Here is a 26,168-nt window from a genome sequence, read left to right as displayed (position 1 = left end):
GAGGTTTGTTGTTGCTAGCTCATGGCATTAAATGCTTGTTGGTTTGTTGTTGGTAGCTCATGGTACTAAATGCTGCCAGGTCCTGAAGGGGTTTTGACCTACAGGGCTTTCATTGGCTGATTTTTAGAAGTGGATCACAGGCCTCCTAGTCTGTCTTATTTGCCCCATTGAAGTCTTTTCATAACAATAATGCAAACCTCATATTGGTAAAGGGGTGGTGGCTATACATGAGGTGCACAGGCTGGGAATGGAAACTGGTCTACTGTATAGAAGGTAAGAATTTGACCACTGAACAAACACAATCACAATGACACAAGCCTAATGAGATGCTAAAAATTAGAAGCGAAAAAAACTGTGACGATGCTAGTAGCACCGAATACAGGCCTAACCTTACTAGAAATACAGAGCTGTTTCCATATGCAAGCAGATAATCATGGTGACACTGCACGGCTCCAAGACACAGCTCCTCACGTCCATGTTATTCCTGCTCTTCTCCCCAATCCATGCAATAGGATGGAAAAGCTGAATAGTCATGATTCCACTCTTTCTCCCAAAAAGACACAGGAAGTTTCTGCAGGCACCCTTCTTTGCTACTGTATAATAGACATCACGTCAAAAGAAATGCTAACATTTGCCAGTGTTAACAGTGTGGTTGCTGGTAAGCAACCCCCAAATCCCTCCTATAGAGTTAATTCTGCCAATATTCCTACGTAGGGTTTTCAAGATTGTAAATCTCGGAGGGGAACGGACAGCCTCATCTTTCTCCGAACAGTTGGTGGGTTTAAAATGCCAGCCTGCAGTTAGCAACTCAAGTCGCAGGCCCACCAAGCTTAGATGATGGCATTTCCGCTTGGAGTCGGAGCAGCTAATGCAGAGAGGACCATTAGTAATATAGGTCTATGTGTATATATATATATATATATATATATATATATATATATATATATATATATATATATATATTTATACATTAAGTATTAAGGTAGCAGCTGGACATTGGGCCTCTACTCAAGCCATCCCTCAACACAAGAACACTTTGCACCAATAACCTGGCATTCTATGATGCTCATCTTCCTGACACAATTGCTGAAGTTAAAATGGGTGCATAAACAAATGTGAAGCTGATGGGGTCTTAAAGGACTGAAATTAAACAAGTGGCCATCTAGCAGGGAAGCAACAAAACCCATATGGAAGAAACACACTAGCCCATGTGATCATGAGGTGTCCACAGGATCACGTATCAGAAGACCCCAAACAAATCATACTAATGCGAATGAGGGGAGTCGGAGTGGAGACCCAAAGTCCATCTGTAGACAATTGGACATCCCCTCACAGAAGGATCACAAGGAAGGGTTTACCCGGTCAGGGTGCAGTATAGCACCAACAAAACACACATGCCTATAGTTCTATTTTTTTAAAAATTATTTTATTGGGGGCTCATACAGCTCTTATCACAATCCACACATACATCCATTGTGTTATGTACATTTTCAAAACATTTTCTTTCTATTTGAGTCCTTGGTATTAGCTCATTTTCCTCTCCCTCCCCGATGAACCTTTGATAATTTATAAATTTATTTTTTCATAACTTATCTGTTATCACCCATTTTTCTGTTGTCCTTACCCCAGGGAGAAGGCTATATGTAGATCACTGTGATTGGTTTCCCCCTTTCTCCTCCCACTTTTCCCTTACTCTCCTGGTATCACTACTCTCATTATTGGTCCTGAGGGTAATATCTCTCCTGGATTCCCTGGGTTTCCAGCTCTGTACCCGACATGCTCTGGTCTAGCCGGATTTGTAAGGTAGAATTGGGATCATGATAGTGGATGAAGCATTAAAGAACTAGAGGAAAGTTGTATGTTTCATCGGTTGCTATACTGCACCCTGACTGGCTCATCTCTTGCTTGTGACCCTTCGGTGAGGGGATGTCCAATTGTCTACAGATGGGCTTTGGGCCTCCCCCCTCATTCACATTAATATAATTTTTTGTTCTGAACCTTTGATGCCTGATCCCTGATCCCATTCCTCTAGTTCTTTAATATTTCTTCCCCCCATGCCTTCACTATCATGACCCCACTTCTACCTTACAAATTCAGCTAGACCAGAGCATGTACACTGGTACAGAAAAGATCTCTGGACTCAGAATTCAGGGCAGATAAAACTCTCAGGAACAATAATGAGACTAGCCATTTCATGATAGGGGGATGGTGGGGGGAGAAGGGGTAACCAATTGCAATGAATAACATACACCCCCCCCACCTGCAGGGGGACAAACAACAGAACCATGGATGAAGGGTGACAGCAAATGGTGTAAAATATTAAAATAAAAATAATTTATAAATTATCAAGAGTTCATTAAAGTGAGAGGATGCGAGAGGGGAAAAAAAGAGTTGCTGATACCAAGAGCTCAAGTAGAAAAAATATTTTTGAAATGGTGACAGCAACATATGTACAAATGTGCTTGATACAACTGATGTATGGATTGTTCTAAGAGCTGTAAGAACCCCTAATAAAATGATTTGTTAAAATAAAACAAAAAAAGGAAAAAGACAACGGTATACCATGAGGCTTCAACATACATATCGACTAGAGGGTGCAGAATCCTGAAGGTGGACCAATGAAAAAGGGAGATGGAAGAATTGATGCATTTGACTTGTGGTGTTGACTAAGACTATTGAATACACCACAGACTGTCAGGTGAAAGAAATAAAGCTAGTTTGGGGTGGGGGTGCGGTGGGGCGGATAGCCAGAATGCTCCCTATAAACTAGTCTCCCCAATTGGGGCGTGTCACGCGGAGGGGCTAATTGCTGCGGAAGACATCACACTTGGTAGAGGATCAGCGTAAAAGGAGCCTCTCCAATGAGACAAGATTGGCACAATGGCTGGAACAATGGGCTCCGTATAGCAACAACTGAATATGGTGTGGTCCCGGCACTGTTTCTGAATCGTCAGGTCTCTGCAACGGAGCTGATTGCATCCCCTAACAACAGATTCCGATGTACAGCCGTCCTTTCCTTTTTTCTTTTCTGGGAGCGATTTTAGAACAGGCTAAAAGCTCAATATGGAGAGGAAACTGGGCAGAAATGAATCGGAACGAGTGTCTGACAAGTGCAGTGGACACGCAACAAGTACCCGCGGAGTGAATGAGCAGGTGTGCAAACCCTGCCGAAGTCCGAATCCACTACAGCCCGCGTGGGCCTGCAGGCTGCGAGGGGGCAGTACCTGGGTGGAGGGCGCCGCAGTCCAAGATCGGCGCCGCGTGGCGGGCCTGGCGCCCCCAAACTCGCGACTCGGCTCCCGGTGGTCCTCGGCCTGCGCGACTCGGTGAGATCCACCTTCCGTGAGGCTCCTCGGTACGCACAACAGTTTAGGAATTCAAATTCGAAGAGCCCGCCCTCCCACAAGCTCGGGATTGGCGCGCCCAGAAACGCGAGGAAACGTCTCTAAGGCGCTAGGAAACGTCTCTCTGCGGCGCCCAAAACCCTAAGAGCGGACCCCACGGCGCGTGGGCCTTGCTGTTTTCGCACCAGTGGCCGCCCCGAAGCCGCCGCGGGCCGGAGGCGCGCCCCTCCACGCAGCCGGAGCGTTCGTTTCGCCTCCAGAGGGTCAGGCGCGCGCGCCGCGCCCTGACGACGTTCCGCCACTCCTCCCGTCGTGCATGGCGGCCGGAAGTGACGTCAGACGTCGCCTGCTCATTCCGGCGCAATCGCAGTTAACTAAGTTTGGCCCTTCCTAGGTTCCTTCCTCCTAAGCAAGGGAACCTAGTGTCCCAGGGAGAGGTTCCAAGTACCTGGCGTGGTGGCACAGAGCATTAAGCGTCGGGCCGCGAGCCCTTCCCAAACCCCGATCAAACGTATTGCCATTGAGTTGATTCCTGCTCATCTGGACCACGTAGGATAGAGTGGAATTGCCCCCGTGCGTTTCTGAGACTAACGCCTTGAGTAGAAAGCGCAGTCTTTATCCCACAGAGCTGCTGAACCGAACAAACCACGTCACTAGGGCTCTCACCAAGCCCTCGAATTTCCGGGAGCAGTTGCGGCTCAGTCCAGTAGCCTCACTGTGAGTTCGCATTGTCCTGAAGACCTAGGTTTTGTCCCCTCCCCCTCATTGCTGTTCAGTCCTGGGTTCCCGAGCCCTGGTGGCATTGTGGTTATGAGTAGAAAGAAGAAAGGGGGAACCGAATACAAGGATCTACATGTGACCTCCTCCCTGGGGGACAGACAACAGAGAAGGGGGTGAAGGGAGACGCCGGATAGGGCAAGATATGACAAAATAACAATTTATAAATTATCAAGGGCTCATGAGGGAGCGGGGAGGGAGGGAAAAAAAAGAGGACCTGATGCCAAGGGCTTAAGTGGAGAGCAAATGCTTTGAAAATGATTAGGGCAAAGAATGTACAGATGTGCTTTATACAATTGATGTATGTATATGTATGGATTGTGATAAGAGTTGTATGAGCCCCTAATTTAAAAAAAAGAAGGCAAAAAAATATAAACAGGGAAACAAAATGAAAACTCAAACTGAACAAATACAAAATGTGTGGCACTCCAAAAAATATTGATTTTCAGATGGTTATCATGTTTGCACATTACACAGTATCTTCTAAAAATAAATAGATAGATTAGATAGATAGATAAATCCTTTTTCCAGGACTTCTGCTCCCGTAAGAGTTAGTCTTGGAAACCCCTGTTTTAGAGAGCTTTTTTTTTTTAACCAACAGATAAATCAATTTATTAAAATAGTTGATTTAAGCATCTGCAATGGTGACTTCAACCTCTACTCCAGGCTCAATACTGATGGAAGTAATCTGCTTCACTATCTCAGACGGACTGTGCAAGTCAATGAGACGTTTGTGGATCCTCGTCTGGAATCGATCCCAGGTCTTAGAACCTTCCCCACAGGGAGTTTTCCTGGCCGTAATTCTCAGAGTCTTGGTAGGCAGCCTAACTGGTCCCTTCACTTTCAGGTTTTTCTCCTTAGCCCCTCTGATCAAGTCAGCACACACTTTCTCCAAGGATTTCACGTTGCGGCTGGTCAGAGTAATTCTAATTCGGTGAATGGTCACCTCTGGTTCCACAGGTGTCTTTCCCGTGTCCTTAAATGCCATGGCGGCGGGGCGCTTCCTGACCGACTTGTTCCTCAGCGAGCGAACAGCGGTGAGTCAGGAATGGGAGCGGGGGACAGAGCATGGCGGCGGGAGGACAGCCGCGTCTTCCTCAAAGAGTTAGAGAGCTTTTATGAGTCGAATTGACTCGATGATGGCAGCTAGTTTGGTTTGTTGGCCCTTCCATTTCAGACTTTGTTGTATCAAGTCTCAGAAGACCAAGTAGGAGAAACAGTATTTTATGCTTGAAGGGGTAGGGATTGAACACCTTAATGCAATGTTATATTTCTTTGAGCTTTCCTAGAGGAGATCACCTCCACAAGTGCTAGGTTTCATATAGTTTGCGACTCTCGCTCCCATCGAGTTAATTTCGATTCATGGTGACCCTAGCCCTACGAGTTTCTGAGACTAACTCTTCAGGAGCAGAAAGCCTCATCTTTCTTGCGCAGAGCGGGCTGGTGGTTTGAAACTTCTGACCTTGCTGGTCACAGCCCAATGCATTACCACTCTGCCACCAGCGCTCCTAGTTTGCAATTAAACAAACCAAACTCATAGGGACCCCATAGGGCAGAGTAGACCCACCCCATCTGGGTTTCCAAAGCTATAAATCTTTACTGGATAAAAAGTATTATCTTTCTATTGGCCTTGCAATCAGAAACTCAAAGCATAATCTGCTTTCCCAGCTCTGTCATTCATGACAGTGGGCCTTCAGCTCAACCTCGCTGTAAGCCGTATCCATCGTGCCCTTCCTTACCTACTGTGTCAAGTGCTTGCTTGAGTCATGAAGGATGAAAAGGGGAGCGCCAGGGCAGTAAACTGACAGTTTCAGCTTTAACCCCACCCCCAGCTTCAATATCAAATCTTATTTTCATGAGCTCCCCTCTGAAACCACTATTGGGTACATGAAACTTTTTTATTAAAAATTCTATTTTTTAGAGTCATATTGCCTTTCCCCTTTATGTCTGTTAAACTAGACTGGAAGAGGTGGTAATAGGTTAATTTTATTTTAGTGAGGTTTTTCAGTTCGTCTAAGTCCTGTATCTGCTGAGCTTTGTGTACAGAATATTCAGAATCCATGTGCAAATGTAAAGCCTGCAAATGAACGCAAGTAAGGAAACTGGTTAAGTGAGTGAAGCCAAACTACGTGGGTCAAATGGAGTTCCTGCCTGTACAGTCCGAACAAAGGGGAAATGACAGGACTGAACCAAGCTGTAGGTAAGATCAAACTTAAATGTTATGTGGCAGCTTTGAAATAAACTTCATGGAATCCAGGGCCTTTGAAGAAGCACGTGTTCATCCTCTAGAGCATCTGAAATATGAAACAAAGATATGATGAAATGTAAAATGAAAGTATGAGAGGCTTCTATGCTGGAAGATGGAGATATAATGGCTTACAAATTTAGATAAAATGGGAACTCCTGAAGTTTTAAGGCCATCTCTGAAGATTACAATCTCTCTCTACCCCCACACCCTCTCTTTCCCTTTGCCCTCCCTAACATGCTACCTTGAGTGGGCATTTTTTAGTTTCTGTCTGGCTGGAGAAAGCTTCTCATGTTCCATAGTCAGTCACCTGACCGTTTTACTTGGATATCCCAGATACTTCAAATTTAACATGTTTACAATACAACCATCCATCTTCGATTTCCCTCCTCCCATGAATTTCTACTGTCAGAACTGTCTTCTGCTCTACATTCTTTATCTCAGTGAAAAGTTGTTCATCCAGCTGCTAAGTCAGCGGTATAAAGGACTATGTTTTCTCTCTGCCTCTCACACTCAATAGCCACTAATTTCCTATTTATTCCCTCCGTTATTCTACCACAGTCCGAATTAAGACTTTTAACTTCTCTTCCCGGAACTATTGTAGTTTTTCTCTCTCTCTTGCCAATCATCTTCCAACTTTATCCCATCTCAGAATTATCTATCATATTTCCTCAAGCATGATTGATCCTGAAACTCAAAGTTCTTCAGTGATTATATAGAACTCACAAGGTAAAGCCCAAGCTGCTTGATTTGGCTTATAAGGTGTCCTGTGAATTGACATCTGTCTGCTTCTAGGCTAATTTCTTCAGTCACAACCCATCTCTCAATAACACTTGTAACACTTACGGTTGCTGGAAAACAACGAATGATTTCATGGCTCTGGGCATTTGTTCGTGCTGTCTTGTTTTGTTTAAGAACAAACATAAGTAGATCTTTCTCTGGAGTTTACTAATAGAGGCAGCCTCAAAAACTTCCTGAGGTGGAGTGGTGGGACGGTGAGGTGAACAATGTGTGTGTGTATATTTATATGGGTCTGTAAGAAACAAATGGATTACACTAAGGGTGATTGAAGAGAGAAATAGAAGGGTTCCTTAAAGAGAATCTAATGAAGGAACTATTAAGAGAGGTGAAATACCCAAGGAAAAAATTAGTTGAAAGTTCTTACCTCCTGTAGGCCTCAGGTGACAGGGCAAAGGAACAGTGTTACTGGAACTTGGAGATACCTTTAGGTGTACATGAGAATGGACTATGTCCTTTTAGATGTGCCTAGAACAATTCTGTGACAGTTATATAATCTACTGTCAATTTGAGAAGAGGTGGAATCTAACCAAGAGGCCTCTGTGTGGGCATGGCCTTCTCCTGAGGATTCTGAGAACCCTGGTCTTTTTCCCTGGAGGTGGGACACACTCTTTGCTTCCTCTTCTTGCTGACAAGCTACATGGAGCTATGCTGATGGAGCCAGAGCCCTGGAGCTGAAAGAGCCATGTGGAGACCCATGCCAGCACTGAGATGCTTCCACAGCCACTGGATCCACAAGACTTTCCACCCACTGGCCTGTGATCTGCCTGCATTTGGCATCATTGCATGTGTTCTGTGAATGTGAAGAGGAATTTGTAGACTGGCATTGGACATATGAGCTAATATCAGACTTATGGACTGGGATATTTTCTCAATATACAATTGCTCTTTTATATAAGGATCTTTTAAAAAATCATTTTATTGGGGGCTCTTACCGCTTTTATCACAATCCATACATACGTCCATTGTGTCAAACACATCTGTATATATGCCATCATCGTTTTCAAAATATTTTCTTTCTACTTGAGCCCTTGTTATCAGCTCAATCCCCCACCTGCCACTCCCCCACACCTTGCCCTTACCTTCCTGATATCGTTACTCTCATTATTGGTGCTGAGGGGTTTATCTGTCCTGGATTTCCTGTGTTGCAAGCTCTTATCTGTACCTGTGTATATGCTCTGTTCTAGTCAGATTTGTAAGGTAGAATTGGGGTTATAGTTGGGGGTAGGAAACATTAAAGAACTAGAGGACAGTTGTATATTTCATCAGTGCTACATTGCACCCTGACTGGCTTTTTTCTTCCTTGTGACCCTTTGGAAAGGGAATGTCCAGTTGTCTATAGACAGGTTTTGAGTATTCACTCTGGGCTCCCCCTCATTCATATTGATATGATTTTTTTGTTCTGTCTTTGATGCCTGATACCTGATCCAATAAACTCCTCATGATCACACAGGCTGGTGTGCTTCGTCCATGTGGGCTTTGTTGCTTCTCAGCTAGATGGCTGCTTGTTTATCTTCAAGCCTTTAAGACCCCAGACAAAGTTCTTTCTTATACACATATGAATGTCTATGAATTTGTTTCTCTATTCTACCCGGATCAACACACATTCATTCTTAAAAATTTATGGGATTTGCAAGTCTAATCAGCTTGCTTCTCCTGGGCTTCCTTGCCCCTGAACACTTAAGCTATTTATACGTTTTATCTGCTAGTTTGGTTTTCACTCACCCATGTGATTTTTGCCTTCTAGGTTTCTGTGACACTTGTAATCAGCTGTCATTTCCGGTTCTCTTTGTCTTTTAGGTCTGAGTGTCACATTTGTGTCCTGAATGTTAGTGACAGTAACGAGGAAACTCAAACCAGATACACTGCTATTGAGTCACTTCTAGCTCATAGTCATTCTCATGGCTATGGATTAGCATATAAGAGCAGAGTAGAATCATCCTTGTGGGCTTACTAGGCTGTGATTCTTTATGGGAGAAGAAAGTCTTTCTCTTAAGAAGCAGCTGGTGTGTTGGAACTACTGACCTGGTAGTTAGCAGCCCAACACGTAACCACTATGTCACCAGAGTTCCTGCCTAAGGTGGTAGGTAGGGAGGAGATAATGTGAATCTTCAATTCACCACATATTTACTAGGAGCTCGTGATCCAGTGAATCTTAACTTTTCTCCATATAGTGACTCCTGGCTCATCTACCCAAACAATGAATCTTCAATCCTGACAAAACTGCATATAGATTCAAGCAAAATTTTACATATACTTTTTTGGGGGAATACATCTTCTCAAAATCTCCTTTTAGGCTTTTAAAATATGAACTTTGCTTATGAAGATATGTCTAAAATGTGTTTTATTATATTTGTGCTAGTATGTCTTTGACCAACATTACTTATGGTTAACTCCTTGATTTTGTGTGTTTGGCTTTTAGTCATATAAAAACTACCTTTTCTATTTTTATTCAAGTACTGTGAATCTCAGCCATTATAATCTGGCTGGTGAGATAATTTGAAATGAAAGTAGGGGAAAATTCTTAGAATAAACTCTGGCTAACTAATTGTAGCTCACCTCACTACAAACCTGCGATTAGATAGCAGATATCAATAGTCCTCAGCTGTTTCTCTGTGGCTGTAACAGATGCTGCTGTGATTTCATCGAACCCTGACCTTTTTTACTTTGAAACCAGCCAATCATGCCCTGGTGTTTAGCCCTTTCCATCCTATTTTTCAATTGGAATTGACAGTAAAGACACACATTTGCCTGTACAATGGGAACAAGGGTAACTAATGCTGCGTTATCACCTTGAAATTTTCACATTGTATTGGGCCATCTTGACCTTAAAACTCCTTTTGGATGATCCTTCTGGTGAACCATCTTGACCTACTCTACCTACATAAGTCACTGAAGTGGATCCTAGCTTGGCCTGTCTTATACTATGAGGTTGTGTGATCTTGAGGCAGTAACCTTTAGGAAGCAGACTGTCCCACTATTTTCCCATGGAATGGTCGATGGGTGCAATTTGCAGACTTTTCTTTAGCTGCAGAGTGCTTAACCACTGACCCCCCAGGACTTCTTCCACATCAAGTTGAAAGATGGCAATGTGGCTGGCTGTTGGGTGTCCCTGAGTCAGTTCCCATGCAAAGCGACTCCATGCACAGCAGAGCAAAACACTGCCAGGTCCTGTGCCATCTCATAATGGCTCTTAAGTTTGAGCTCATTGTTGAAGCCACTGTGTCCATTCATCCCATCAAGGGTCTTCCTGTTATTCACTGCCCCTCTGCCAACCATGCTGTTCTTCTCAAGGGACTGGTCTCTCCTGATAACAGGCCCACAGTACATGAGATGAATTTTTGCCATCCTTGCCTCTAAGGAGCATTCTGGCTGTACTTCTTCAAAGATAAATTTATTCTTTTGACAGTTCATGTTACTTTCAATATTCTTTACCAGCAATGCATTTCTTTGATGCAATTTAAAAGTCTGAAAGGTTCTTTTAAAAGCTAAACAAAAAATCCTTTGGTGGAAAATCCAGCTTGATTTGGTTTATGCAGCAAAGGAGATATATTGGAGGAATGGAGGTAGTTCACATGTTGAGGGAAATTGCTTCTGGAACCAGAGGGATTTTAGAGAACTCAAGGACTAGAATCTCGGTCTGCCAGCCTTTTCTCACACTCCATTTTGCTTTAGTTTATTCTCTCTCACTGGCTTGCTCTCTTGTTTAGGCATCATTCTTTTTTCTTGCCGACAGACATTCCTCATTCTGTGAAGAATGTGCGTGCCAGCTACTTCTACAGATATGTGCTATGATTCTAAAACCAAATTGATAAAACATTCTTCTCTCAGAACTTCTCAGTGTGAAAATCTCAGGGAAATTCTGATTAGAACTGTCATATGCTCAGGCTTTGGGTTGGTAACTGTTGCCAGGAGGGTACGATTCTGTGACTGGCCACCTGTAGAAAGAAGAGTAGACTGCTTCCAGGAGAGAAGTATCCCTGAGGTAATGGGAGCTGTATGTAACGTGTACTGTTGTGTCTACTGTACACATCAAAGTGCTACCTGTGGTTATTTCAATACGATGGAATTAGGAGTAAAGTTTAAGGAGCCCTGTGGTGTAGTGGTTTCAAGTTGGAATGAGATTAACATGTTTAGCAGTTTGAATCCACAAGCAGCTCTGAGGGAGAAAGTCTGGGCTCTCTGGCCTGTAAACAGTTAAAAATCTTGAAAATCCACTGGGGGAGGGAAGAGGGAGATGGGTAACTGTGAGTCATCATTGACTGGATGACAGTGAGTTTGTTTGTTTGTTTATATATATTTGTAGTAAAAAAATTATAGTGAGCATATTTTGCTAATTTAAAAAAGTTAATTCCAATATGAAACAACCCCTCCTACACACACAATTATTAAATAAATATATAGCAAAGAAGATTTTGGGGGTACATACTAGCCTTGTTTAAATATTTACTTGCTACCCCACATGCTCAGAACATGCTCAGCATGTCCCATGCCGAAAGAGCGGAGAAAAAATTCAAGTCAAGTTCCTATATTAAAGAATTATATATGATAAAATATTCAATGACACAGGAGTTATTAACAGAAAATGGAAGGAATACACTGAACTTCTATCCCCAAAACAGTTGGTCAATATTCAGCCATTTCAAGTGGCAGCACGTAATCAAGGACTGATGACACTGAAGAAAGAAGGCCACACTACCCTGAAGGCATTGGGGAAAAATAGGCTCCACGAATTGATGGAATACCAAAAGTTGGAACATTTTGATAAATGGATCCAATTCTGGAAGCATTCACCAATATATGTTCAGATATTTGAAGACAGTTTTCTGATCTACTGATTAAAGAGATCCATATTTGTGCCCATTCCAAAGAAAGGAGATCCAATAGAAGGGGACATTATCAAATAATATAAAAAATCACACATAAGCAGAATGTTGTTGAAGATAATTTTTAAAAGTAGTTTCAGCAGTTCATTTACAAGTAACTGCCAGAAATTCACACCAAATTCAGAAGAGGCCATGGAATGAGGGTAGCGTGCTGAGGTCAGATTAATCTTAAATGAAAGAGGAAGATGTTTATTTTTTACTGACAATGAAAAGTCATTTGACTGTGTGGATCATAACAAATTGTGGATAACATTGAGAAGAGCGGGATTCCAGAACATTAACTGTTCTCGTGCAGAACTTGTATAGCTTTTATCAGGAGATAATCCTTTGAACAGAGCAAAGGAATACTGTGTGACTTGAAATCAGGAAAGGGGTGCCTCAGAGTTCTATCTTTTCACCACACAGATGCAATCTCCATGCTGAACAAATAATTTGAGAAGGTGGATTATATGAAGAACGAAGCACCAAGATTAGAAGACTCAATAATAACCTGCAATATGCAGGTGACACAACCTTACTTGCTGAAAATTAAGAGGACTTTTTGTATTTCCTAATGAAGATTAACATAATAATAATAATGAAAAACTGCAGCATTCAGCATGTAAACCTCAACATAAAGAAAACAAAAAGCCCTCACACCCGAGTCAATGAACAACACGTTTGAAGTTGCCAACCATTTTATTTTACCCAGACCCATGATCAACACGCATGGAAACAGCAGTCAGGATACCAAATGATGGGTAAATCTGTACCAGACCTCCTTAGCGTGTTGAAGTACACTGATGTGGAAGTTAGACATTGAATATGGAATAAGAAAGACCCAAGAATCTTTGCATTTGAATCGTGACTGGAGAAGAATGTTAAACGCACCAAGGTCTTCTCAAAGGACAAACAAACCTGTCTTGGAAGAAGTACGGTGAGAATGCTTCTTAGAGGCAAGGATGGCAAGACTTGTCAGGAGAGACGAGTTGCTGAAGAAGGACATCGTGCTTGGTAGAGGAGGGGCATCAACAATGGAGGTCCTCGCGGAGATGGATTGACACAGTGGCTGCAGCAATGGGCTCGGGCATAGGATCCATGGTGAGGAGAATGGTGAGGATGGGGCTGGACCAGGCTGTGTTTCCTTCTGTTGTGCGTAGGTAGCCATGGGTTGGAATCAACTCGATGACACCCAACTGCAACTAATCCATGGTATTTTCTTTTTTCCCCCAACAGTTTTATTGGCATATAATTCACATATCATACAATTCAACAGTTCAATCACATCAAGAAGAATTGTACAGTCATTACCACAGTGAATTTTGGAACATTTTCTTCATTCTTGTACTCATTGTTATTGGCTCCTCATTTCCCTGCAACCTCCCTGCCATACTCCAAAGGAACCATTTGTCCAGTTACTGTCTCAATAGATTCACTTAGCCTGGATTTCATATGCAGAAAAACATTTAAAAAATGACAAGAACTAACAACAACAATAAAGTAAAACTGATAAAAATCTCAATTGAAAAGGAAGCAGGAAATATTAAAAAGTAGAACAAAATTAAATGGATCATTAGGGAGATCAAATGTTAGGGTGCTAAATTTTAACTGCATCTGCAGCAATCTACTTTCCAATGAGTTCTGGAAAGGCTATTCACATCCCTGGTCCATAGTAAGAGGGATTCACCAGGGACTTAATCTATGTGTATTTCCCCCTCCTTTTTTTTTTTCAAACTGAAACAGTTTTAACATGGGTCAAAGGGAAATCAGATGATGAGATATTATGCTTTGACCTAAATATGTCTGCCATGATCTACTTTATAATGCTCTCTGACTGATAACAGGCCTATTCACATGCATCAACTATGATTGAAGGTATTCACTGGGGGCTTAATCCATTTTTGCACCCTACAAATAGATTTTGGGCTTCCATAGTCACCCATTGTCTTCTGCAAACCAGGTGTTCATAATTTAAACTCTGATGCCATTCCCTTCTTTAGATTTGGATTATATTATTTACAATCCTTGGATCATACAGGCTGATGTGCTTCATCCACGTGGAGTAAATTGATGCCCCACTTCGATACCTTGTTTGAAAACTAACCTTTAAGCCCCAGCTGTCAAGTCATGGTATTTTCAATCACCTCCCATGCCTATGAGAACTGGACAGGGAATAATAAAGACAGAAGAATTGATGCCTTTGACTTTTGGTGTTGGCGAACATATTGAATATACCATTACTGTGAGGAGCCATGCTGGTGTAATGGTTACACATTGGGCTGCTAACTTCAAGCCAGCAGCTTGAAACCACAAGCCACTCCTCTGGAGAAAGATGAGATTTTCTATTCTTATAAAGTTCCAGTCTCAGAAACCCAGTGGGGCAGTTCTATCCTGTCTTAGAGGGCCACCATGAGTCAGAATCAACTCAGTGTTGGTGAACTGTGGGTTTGGCTAGGAGAATACATAAATCTGTCAGAATTTTCTGTCGAAGTGAGGATGGTGAGTGTGTTAGTCCTGTTGACTAGAGAAACAAATCCAGAGGCACTCGTGTGTATATCAAAGAGTAATTGTAAACATCCCAGCCCAGTCCAGATCAAGTCCATAAGTCTGATATTAGCTCATATGTCTGATACCAGTCTATCAATTCCTCTTCAGACTCATGCAACACATGCAATGATGCAGAATGCAGGAAGATCACAGACCGGTGGATGGAAAGTCCTTGGGATCCAGTGGTGGTAGATACATCTCCTGGGCTCTGGATGCCATCAGCACGGCTCCATGTGTCTTGTCAACAGGAAGGTGAAACAGAGAGAGTGTGGTCCTCTTCTCAGGAAAAAAAAATAGTAAGTTCCCAGAATCCTCCTGTTGGGTGTTATCTTGTGACCTGATTGACAGGGTAGCCTCCACTCCATTCACTCAAGTTGACAGGAGATTATGTAATTGCCACAGTGAGACTTTGTCTGATGTATTTTGGACATATTATTACAAGAGATCAGAACTGAAAAAAACATCAAGCTTGGTAAAGTAGAAGGTCAGTGAAAATGAGAAATATCCTCAGTGAGCTGGATTGGCACAGTGGAACAATGAGCTCAAACATATTGACTATTGTGAGCATGTGCAGGACCTAGCCATGCTTTGTTCTATTGTACATAAGGTCACTATGAGTAAGAAGTGACTCAAAAGTAACTCACACTCTGTAGAAATCGATTTGTATACCCCCTAAACTATACATGATATCATCCCTGAGAAAGAGATTTAGTGGATATAATGGCAGTGGGGGGTGGGGAGGAGGGAGGTCGGAGAACATCCTGCCAGGTCAGTTCCAACTCATATCGATGCTGGAGGACAAAGTAAAACTGCCCATGTGGATTTTCAAGATTGCAAATCTTTAAAGGAGTAGAAAAACCTCATTTGAATGGCTGTTAGTTTCAAATTGCTGAACTTAGAATTAGCAGCTCAAGTTGATACCCATTACCCCCACCAGGGTTCCTTGATTTAGTGGCTGGATGCTAGAATAAAGATGGGTAAGCATAAAAAGAATTTTGAAAACTAAAATTTTCTAAGGATGTAGTATATTGCCTTAAGAAATGTTAAGTTCTCACATAGGTTCAACTAGAGGCCAGGTGATCACTTGGAGAAGGTAGTGTCATGATGATTAAAACACCAAAAGACTGTTTGAACCCACATAACTTGAAGGCAACCCTGCAATTGTGTAATTTTCTAAAGTTTATAGCACTGTATCAGTATTTGTATATCAAGTGTAACAAATACACCACACTAATGCAAAGTGTCAATTATAGGGAGAACCTGGCACAGAAAGAAGAGGGTGCCTATAGGGGCACATTTCCAAATGATCATCAGTCATGGGTGGAATGGTACTTGGACTCAATGATCTTTATGTGGGAAAAGGCTGCCTCACATAAATAAATAGAGCCAAATAATGCAGTCAGGGAGGTAGCACGTTTTCTCATGTTTGGATACTTCTGCGAGTCAGTTCCAGAACTGTTCATGGGCTCTGGACTTCAGCTGAATGTCGGCTTGTAGTGTCAAAATCTCCCATTCCTTATGAAAGTGATACGTTTTTGTCTACTTACTTGGTCCAGCTCCCCCACTCCTTTTAATACCCTTTTTTATGTTTAAGAGAAAAAACAAAAACCAAGGTCTAAAAATTGGCGATAGCTTGGCTTGTCAGTTTTGCGCAGTTGTTTGTGCATGCGTTTGACACCTAAGATTGCATCTGATTGGCTGTGCTGTATATCAGTTAAATGACGGGATTGATGATAGGCTTACGTCTATTTTTTTAATGCCACGCGATCTACCCACACTACATTTGCGATTGACTAGTAGTTCGCGATCTGAGACCCCTGGTGTAAAGGATGATGAGCTGGTGGGCCCTATAGAATGTCCATTTAATTTACCTGCGACATTTGCAGAATTTCCATGGATTTTGGAGAATGACTGTAGACTCCCACAAACTCAGCTAAGTAGTACCCCTGATTTCACTAACTATCTCATGAGGTATCTTTTCTAGAGAGATTAACTTGACATCAGAACATGGCTATTGATTTGAAAAATTTCATCTAAATCATAATATCAAATTGTTAATATTCACAAGAAAGTGCTATTTGCAGGTTTCTCTCAAAGATGTTTCTGCCTAACGCCTTCTGTCATAATGCTACAGTCTCAAGATACCTAGACTTTCTTGAAATTTTGCACAACCTTGCTTTGATCCATTACATGGATGACATTATGCTGAGAAGGTTAGATTTGCAAGAGGTAGCTAGCACATTGGAGACCCTGTGGCAAGCGCTTGTGGAAAAACCATCACTCGAACCTCCAAGTGTTCAGAAGGAACCTTTGCCAATTCCAATGCCTTTGGATACAGTTTTTGATGTGCTCCTGACCCCTAATGGGGACATGATACCAGGCTCAGAGATATGTGTCTATGTAAGTAGAAATGACTCATCACCATCATGTCAGACCCCCTAGATTACAAATTCAGAGAAGCCCAGCTCCCAACAGTACATTGTAAAAGGGAAGTGGTACATCTAGGAGCGAGTATTAGCAGGATTCTATAGCATGAACAAGCTTCATGAGCTGGTATCACCAACTCCCGTGACAGCAATCACTATTGTATCAGTGCCCTTCCCTCAGCTCTAATTCATAGTTCTGTATGACCAACTGAAGGGTAAGGAAAAAGTACAAGCTTAATTTGTGGATTGGCCATCTTGGTATGGGATCTTGTTTCCTGGTTCCTTGGTATCTCCATGTGGCTTGTCATCAACAACCCCACATCTCTGCTTCTCCTGATTGCTTACTTTTTATGTCTCAAAAGAGATTGATTTAAGACATACCTTGTACTGATCATTTCTAATTAACATAAAACAGACAATCAATCCATTTCCAAGTTGTATTATGACCACAGACACAGAAGGTAGGATTTACAACACATGGTTTTTGAGAGATGCAATTCAATCCATAACACTCAATCACGGATGATCCTCAAATGTAATCAAAAAGAAAAAAATCCCTTCCAAGGGCAAAGTTTTGGGTAGTGCACATGGTTATCTACTTTGTATAGAAAGAGAAGTGACCAGAAATTTGAAAATATATGGTCAAGAGGATATTAAAAGATAGTGGATAAGGCATTAAAATAGTAACAATATTAATATTTTAGGGGAAAGTTTATACAGAAAATCAGGGCCTCATTTAGAAATTTTTTCAAAACTTGTTCAGTGAAAACAGTTACATTTTTTCATAATATGTTAACATTTTTTTTTCTTTTTTAAAAACATTTTATTAGGGGCTCATACAACTCTTATCATAATCCATACATCCATCCATTGTGTAAAGAACATCTATACAAAGTTTCTTACCTCACCACCATCAAGTATGACCATGTACAACAACCATGTACACCACCATCAGAATGACCATGTACAACTATCCCTGAGAGTTGCTTTTCTGAGACTATAACTTTTCTTTTTTTTTTTTTAATTTTAACAATTTATTAGGGGCTCATACAATTCTCATCACAGTTCATACATATACATACATCAGTTGTATAAAGCACATCTGTACAGTCTTTGCCCTAATCATTTTTTTTCTCCTCTTTTCATTTTTTACATTTTATTAGGGACTCATACAACTCTTATCACCATCCATACATATACATACATCAATTGTATAAAGCACATCCATACATTCCCTGCCCCAATCATTCTCAAGGCATTTGCTCTCCACTTAAGCCCCTTGCATCAGGTCCTCTTTTTTTTCCCCTCCCTCCCCTTTCCCCCCTCCCTCATGTGCCCTTGGTAATTTATACCTCGTTATTTTGTCATATCTTGCCCTAGCCGGAGTCTCCCTTCCCCCCTTCTCTGCTGTCCCTCTCCCAGGGAAGAGGTCACATGTGGATCCTTGTAATCAGTTCCCCCTTTCCAACCCACTCACCCTCCACTCTCCCAGCATCGTCCCTCACACCCTTGGTCCTGAAGGTATCATCCACCCTGGATTCCCTGTACCTCCAGCCCTCATATGTACCAGTGTACATCCTCTGTCCTATCCAGGCCTGCAAGGTAGAATTCGGATCATGGTAGTTGGGGGGAGGAAGCATCCAGGATCTGGGGGAAAGCTGTGTTCTTCATCGGTACTACCTCGCACCCTAATTAACCCATCTCCTCTCCTAAACGCCTCTATGAGGGGATCTCCATTGGCCGACACTTGGGCCTTGGGTCTCCACTCTGCACTTCCCCCTTCATTTAATATGGTATATATATATACATATACACATATATACACATACATACACACACTTATATCGTTGTGTTTTTTTTTTGCATGATGCCTTCTACCTGGTCCCTTGGCACCTCGTGATCGCACTGGCCGGTGTGCTTCTTCCATGTGGGCTTTTTTGCTTCTGAGCTAGATGGCCGCTTGTTCACCTTCAAGCCTTTAAGACCCCAGACACTATCTCTTTTGATAGCCGGGCACCATCAGCTTTCTTCACCACATTTGCTTATGCACCCATTTGTCTTCAGCGATCCTATCATGGAGGTGTGCAGTCAATGATATGATTTTTTGTTCTTTGATGCCTGGAAACTGATCCCTTTGGGACCACTCGATCACACAGGCTGGTGTGTTCTTCCATGTGGACTTTGTTGCTTCTGAGCTAGATGGCCGCTTGTTTATCTTCAAGCCTTTAAGACCCCAGTCACTATCTCTTTTGATAGCCAGGCACCATCAGCTTTCTTCACCACATTTGCTTATGCACCCATTTGTCTTCAGCGATCCTATCATGGAGGTGTGCTGTCAATGATATGATTTTTTGTTCTTTGATGCCTGGAAACTGATCCCTTTGGGACCACTCGATCACACAGGCTGGTGTGTTCTTCCATGTGGACTTTGTTGCTTCTGAGCTAGATGGCCGCTTGTTTATCTTCAAGCCTTTAAGACCCAGTCACTATCTCTTTTGATAGCCGGGCACCATCAGCTTTCTTCACCACATTTACTTGTTCACCCACTTTGGCTCCAGCCGTTGTGTCGGGAGAGTGAGCATCATAGAGTTCCAATTTAATAAAAGAAGGTATTCATGCATTGAGGGAGTGTTTGAGTAGAGGCCCAAGGTCCTTCCGCCACCTTAATACTTGACCTATAAATATAGACACATAGATCTATTTCCCCATCCTCCTATATATATTTGCATGTACATGTCTTTGTCTAGACCTCCACGAATGCCCTTTGACTCCTAGCTCTTTCCTCCATCTCCCTTGACTTTCCTCCTGCCCTACTAACCATGCTTCATCACCACCTGGGCTAGAGTATACCTCTTCTCTAAGCAACCTTACCCTTGATCATTTCCCACCAGGCCTGCCACTCCCCCTTCTCTACCATTTGGGGTCCCATGTTTTTCCCTTGTCCCTGGGTTTGTTAACACCACTTCCTTACCCCCCCTACCCCCCCACCCCAAGTCCCCCCGGAACTGTCGGTCCCGTTGTTTTTCCTCCAGATAGGATTGTTTTATTTCTAGTACTCTAGTTTCCCTTCTCTCTCATCTCTACTTTAAAGTAAATATTGACCTTTTGATCTTGGACAGATGAATTTTTAATAGAGCATCATTCTTATCCTTTATTTTGCCTGCCATTCAGCTATTTTGCTAATGGAGATCATTTTAGTTTAACATTTAGAGAGCATCTTAGGGGAATAGTTTCAAAGAGTCCTCTGGTAGTTAGTAGTCCAGCTATTCCAGCTATTCTTTTAAAAGAATTTTAATTATCTTCTACATTTTCCTCCCATTATATCCATAGCATTTACTGTGATCCTGATAAGAATGGTGAGTGGTAGGAGACACCATCTATGACTTATGGTTCTAGAGTATATGAAGACATGATTTCAGTGGGTTATAGTTTCTTTAGATTTGTTCCTTTTCTGAAATTTTGCTTCCCTTCTTACTTTTTTTGCTCCTGACAACTAGAGATCAATATTTGTATATTAAGTAGCTGTTCAAAAACTTTTAAGAATCCAGACATTACTCAGGGTACCAGGGGATAGAGCATGAGCTGTGTGAACTATTTCATATCAATTGACTGAGTTTTGGAACAAAGTATTTTTGAGTAGAGATATATAGATAAATATATGGGTGAGAGAATGATGAATGAAGATTTTTATATCAAATAGCTCTATATCTGTCATAGCACATCCACTTTAATCAGGCACTACACAATCACGTAGACAAATCGCCAGTCAGTTAACCGTAGCCCACCTGTCACTGGGCATTCTAGTGTTGGTACAGTGGGCTTTATAAGAGAGGCTTCAGTGGCAGGAATATTCTCATGACCCTTCACCCACTGAGTATGGACTCACATTTACTAAGGCTGTTCTAGGTACTGCTGTGCTGCCTACCGAATGCTCCAACTACTAGCCACGAAGATTAATCCTCATTCTTGAATATGCCATAATTCTTTGAAGGTGACCAGCTAACAGCTGGTAGCAAGGTGATGAGGCTGGTTCCTTAGAAAGGTTAGTGATTTTTCCTGTCAGTGATGGACAAATATTTCTTTCTTTTTTTTAAACATTTTATTAGGGGCTCATACAACTCTTATCACAATCCATGTATATACATACATCAATTGTATAAAGCACATCTGTACATTCTTTGCCCTAATCATTTTCTTTTTTTACATTTTATTAGGGGCTCATACAACTCTTATCACAATCCACACATATACATACATCAATTGTATAAAGCACATCCGTACATTCTTTGCCCTAATCACTCTCAAAGCATTTGCTCTCCACTTAAGCCCTCTGCATCAGGTCCTCTTTTTTTCCCCTCCCTCCACGCTCCCCCCGGACAAATATTTCTTATGTGTGTTTGCCTTTCCTTCCCCTGGGACCTTAGACTGTTCCACTATATAATGGCTTAGACAGTGTTTGACCCCGTGTAATCCGTGTAGAACAGAGGAAATATTGACATCCACTGCTGTGTAATATGTCACAGTACCCCAAATATGCCAGCCTGATCGAGTATTGGAGCAGCTTGCTGAAGGCATGGTTGAGTTGTCAGTTTGAAACATACTCCGTTTGGATGGAGCATCATTTTTCAGGATGCATATATGCATTCAATCAAAGGCATAATATGATCAAAGCCTCGGTGTCATCAGTAGGAAGACTACAGGGAGCTGGAAATGAAGAAACCAAAAGGTGGCAAGACATGTATTCTGGTTCGTCTTCACTCCCTCGTGCAGCGGTTCTCAACCTGTTGGTAGCAACCCCTTTGGGGGCTGAATAACCCTTTCACAGGGATCACGTAAGACCATCAGAAAACACATGATTTATATTATGATTCATAATACTAGCAAAATGACAGTTATGAAGTATCAATGAAAATAATTTTATGGTTGGGGGTCACCACAACATGAGGAACTGTATGAAAAGGTCATGGCATGAGGCACGAGGAAGGTTGAGAACCACTGCTCTAGTGGATTGACAGGAGCCCCTGGGCCTGATCCCTTCCTTGGCCCAATCTCTCACTTGTCCTCTTCCTTTCACAGATGTTGATCCCTGATAACCTTCTCAAACACCAGACTGTTTCATACTCTGCTTCTGGAGAACTCAAACTGTGAGACACAGACTTATTTAAGCACTTAAATTGTTTTCTTGGGAGGTACACCTCTTTGTTATTTTCTTGTTTAATCATAATTATGGTTGTTAATTGCTCTCAAGTCACATCTGACCCACAGTAATCCCATGAGTGCAGAGTAGAATTGCATCCCATAGGGTTTTCAAGGTGGCTGTATTTTGGAAGCAAATTGCGAGTCCTTTCTTCCAAGGCCCTTTAAAACTAATTAAATAAATACCTGGTCCTTAGAATTATCAGCATCCAAATTAGTGACTTTTCTAATGAATACATGATCCTTCTAAGTAACTTCCTTTCAGTTCATACCACAATGAAATCTCAGAGGAGTGTGGGAATAATGAAATATATTTCAGTGATGTTTAGTGTTGATAAAAATACCAAATTATTATTAATTACATTTAATATGATACTCACAAATGGCTGATAATGTTCTATGTAGACAACTTTCCCCTCAGTACTCACAATATCCATAAACAAAATATTTTTCTAGTTAATGTATTAATTCACCCATTCATTCAATAAATGTGGAGAGCCTACTGTGAGCTGTATAGTTCATTACAAAATATGGCCCTTTTGACTATCCTCTCATTTGCTGTAATCTGTTTTGGGATGTGTTTTAGATTCTATCATCTGTACTTGGTTATAATCCCATGCTTGAGAGAATTCTGTATTACAGGATTAGGGTGGGATGTCTTTGTTGTTGTTAGTTGCCATCTAGTCTGCTTGAACCCATGCCAAAAGTGTGCAGAACAGAAAACATACTGCCAGATGCTGCTTCAGCCTCACATCTGTTCTTATGCTTGAGCCCATTGATGCAGCCATTGTGTCAGTCCATCTTCTTGAGGACCTTTGTGTTAGACAGGGTTCTCTAGAGAAACAAAACCAGAATTCTAATACACACACACACACACACACACACGCAGATAGATAGAGAGATGTATAACATAAGAAATGAACAGTTAATTAGATTATAAAGTAGTACAAATGGCTCAGTGCAACTCACTCCCGTGAGACAGTTGTGAGACACTGGCAGTCCTTCAAGTCTTGAGGGCTGCCGGGTAGTCCCCTGTAGAGCAATTCAGGCTCTCTGGGCACAGGCAGCAACCAGCAAGGCAGGTCACCAAAAGTCAGCCAGATGGCAGGGTCCGACAGTCCCCAGCTCAAGAGATGTAAATTCCAATAGTGTGGCGAAGCAGGTCTTGAAAGAACTTCCGATTACAGTGATACAGCAATGGGTTAGGTGTCCCACAGGTAGTGTAGCTTGCAAAATGAGGCCCAGAACAAGCAAGGCAGCTGCACACTGGTCCGATGATCAAAGAAAAAAAAAAGATAAGAAAGGCGAGGCTTGCCAAGCCATTTATTTATCTCTCCGCCCTTCAATTAATCCCACTTGAGTTTATTGACCAGGTTGGCACAACAAACGAATTCCCTCAGCCTTCCTCTTTTTCACTGTTCTTCTATTTTTCTAAGCATGACATCCTTCTCCAGGGACTGATCTCTCCTGACAATCTGTCCAAAGTATGTAAGATAAAGTCTCACTATCCTTGCCTCTAAGGAGCGCTCTGTCCATATGTCTTCTAGGACAAGTCAGTTTGTCCTTTTAGCAGTCCATGGTATTTCAGAATTCTTCTCCAGAGCCACAGTTCAAATACATTGATTCCTCTTCAGCCTTCCTTATTCGTGAACCAAACCATGGTGTTTTCCATGATCTCTTATGAATGTGCAAGTTGGCAATCGATTAAGGATGTATCTTCAGATTCCACAAGAGGGTGAGGAGCACTGCTTGTTTAGTGGTTAGACCTTGGGCTGCTAATGGCAAGATCAGCAGTTTGAAACCACCAGCCACTCCTTGAGAGAATGTTGATACTTTCTATGCCCATAAAGTGTTAAATTCTGGGAAACCCACAGGGACAGTTGAACCCTGTCCTATAAAATAGTCCTGCTTGTATTCCTGAGGGTGTATAGTAAGAATGTTAAAAGTGTGGTCTTTGCTTATCATTCATGAATTCAGGTAGTGACTTTGCTTTTCAGTTGCTTTGTGACCTTCAACTGGTTATTTAATCTTTTTAGGCGTCATCTGTACAACAGTGATGTTAACAGTAGTATTGAATACATAGACTTATGGAGGCTCTCTGGTATGTACATGCTGGCCAGTATCATTATTATTAAGAAAAACCAACAAGCCATCTTTATAAGAGGCAAGTGTAAGCCAACATAGAGAAGTCTTATCTGTATGTACACTCATGCTTACTGTATGAGTAAAAACATGTTTTCTTTGGTGACAGGGAAGACAATAGTCCACAAAAGGAAGAGGAGAAAGAAAGAAAGAAAGAAAGAAAGAAAGAAAGAAAGAAAGAAAGAAAGAAAGAAAGAAAAGCAAGGGCCTGGTTCTTGATCATATTAAACATCTTCTCAGTATCGGGATAAATGCAGGACAAAGTGGGCAGGCAAGAAACATCACCATAAGGAAATCCTGACACTGAGATAAACTTTTATGCAAGCTAGAAGCCACGAACAAATGTTCTCTTCCAGGATGAAGCAATGAGTTAGCCTTTCTAGTACTTGCTTGTTGGAAGCAAGCTGTGACTGTCCTTGAGAATATGTGGGTATAAAATAAAGGGAGGCCCTGGGAATCATTTTCTTTCATCTCCTTTGCACAAATGCATTTCTCCCTATCCTCACTGGCACCATTTTCCTCCTAACCATAGCTCTTGGCTCGTTATATTTTAAGACCATTAACCTTTCAAGTAATTTTATGGCATCTACTTACTTAATTCTTTTAAGAATTATAACCCATAACTTTGTCAAGTTTCCTCCTTTGTAGAGAGCAGGAATCTAATTCAATATGTAGAACAGTTACTTTTTTGACCCAACAACTGTACATCACTGCTACAGTCAGGACCCTGCTAACATGATTCATTTTTTGATATATAGAGTAGTTCCATAAGACTTGGCTACTTCGGGGCCTTGCCTCTGTGGTGATTAAAAGAGTTATACTAAACTCAAGCCAAGAAATGCTTATTAAATGTGAAGATTGTTTAGGATTTATTTTTAATGATAAAGTGAAATAGTTTCTGGAAATACAAAATGGATTGGAACTCACTCCATGATCAGACTTTTATCCACAAAATGTTAATAGAGTGAGAAAAATGAAAGGCTACTTGCAAAACAGAAAATCTTGGCCTTAAAATCAGATAGCACCGTGGGAGCCTGAGTCTATTTATGTTCCTGGTGACAGGGTGGAAGATATTCTGACAACTCTGTATGCATATAGTTGTCTTTTGTATTGTTAATTAATTTCTAGAATTTTGTTTCAGGGTTAACTTCTTTTTTCATCAGAGAATAACTTGAGGCTCCTGATGCTTATTGTCATTATTAGTTGGCTCTATTATAAAACATTTAAATGTACCTTAAAATGTGAAGTTTCTAAAAAAAAGTTATAAAATGAAAACAGTTCACATGAATCTGATGGAACTCCAAAGAGCTTCAGGAATTTAACTGGCTTCCACTAGATGGCAAGCATTCTCTTTCAATTTCTTAGCAACATTACACTAAGTAAGAAATTGCTGCTATTTCAAACCCACATCTTTGCAGAAGACAGCTGCACTTGTATCAAAAAATGATAAGGACATTGATTCACAAATTCAGCCAAAATTAGAACCAAGTAATTCAAACTGAAACTACAAATATATTATGTTTAAAAGTTCTATTTGGAGATTCTATATTTGTTCATTCATTTGACAAATGTTAACCAAATGCCTCATACATATTTTTAATGTTTATTTCATTTCATTTGTTCTTCCTCAACAATGAGATTATGTAGTTCTATTTCATAGGCTGGGAAATTAAGGCTTAGAGAAATTACAGAATTTGTTAATCTAGAATATATAGGACATAGATGGAGATAGTTTGTCCCAGAACCCACTATATCTTGCTATCCAGAAATAAGATCTACTACACCAATGTGGTTAGCATGGTATTTGGTAATTGTAGTGCTCAACAAT

General features: G+C 41.4%; 2 protein-coding genes across 3 annotated transcripts in view; both read right to left on the bottom strand.

The window, feature by feature from the left end:
- Positions 1-3,657, bottom strand: part of MIS18BP1 (MIS18 binding protein 1) — a 58,880-nt gene extending 55,223 nt beyond the window's left edge. For both annotated transcript variants that reach the window (XM_075532107.1, XM_075532108.1), the window contains exon 1: positions 3,225-3,657. The gene's annotated coding sequence lies outside the window, so the exon portion shown is untranslated. The remainder of the gene's footprint in view (positions 1-3,224) is intronic.
- Positions 3,658-4,721: 1,064 nt separating this feature from the next.
- On the bottom strand, positions 4,722-5,140 carry LOC142425886 (small ribosomal subunit protein uS10-like). The gene has a single exon (XM_075531343.1). It carries the CDS (start codon positions 5,107-5,109, stop codon positions 4,750-4,752), a length of 360 nt encoding a protein of 119 aa, XP_075387458.1. The 5' UTR covers positions 5,110-5,140; the 3' UTR covers positions 4,722-4,749.
- Between the last annotated feature and the right edge of the window lie 21,028 nt (positions 5,141-26,168).

This window comes from Tenrec ecaudatus, chromosome 14, assembly GCF_050624435.1.
Source record: "Tenrec ecaudatus isolate mTenEca1 chromosome 14, mTenEca1.hap1, whole genome shotgun sequence".
In the NCBI taxonomy this organism is placed as follows: Eukaryota; Metazoa; Chordata; class Mammalia; order Afrosoricida; family Tenrecidae; genus Tenrec; species Tenrec ecaudatus.
Note: the sequence above shows the minus strand (reverse complement) of the source record. Positions and strands in the feature narration are given on the sequence as shown.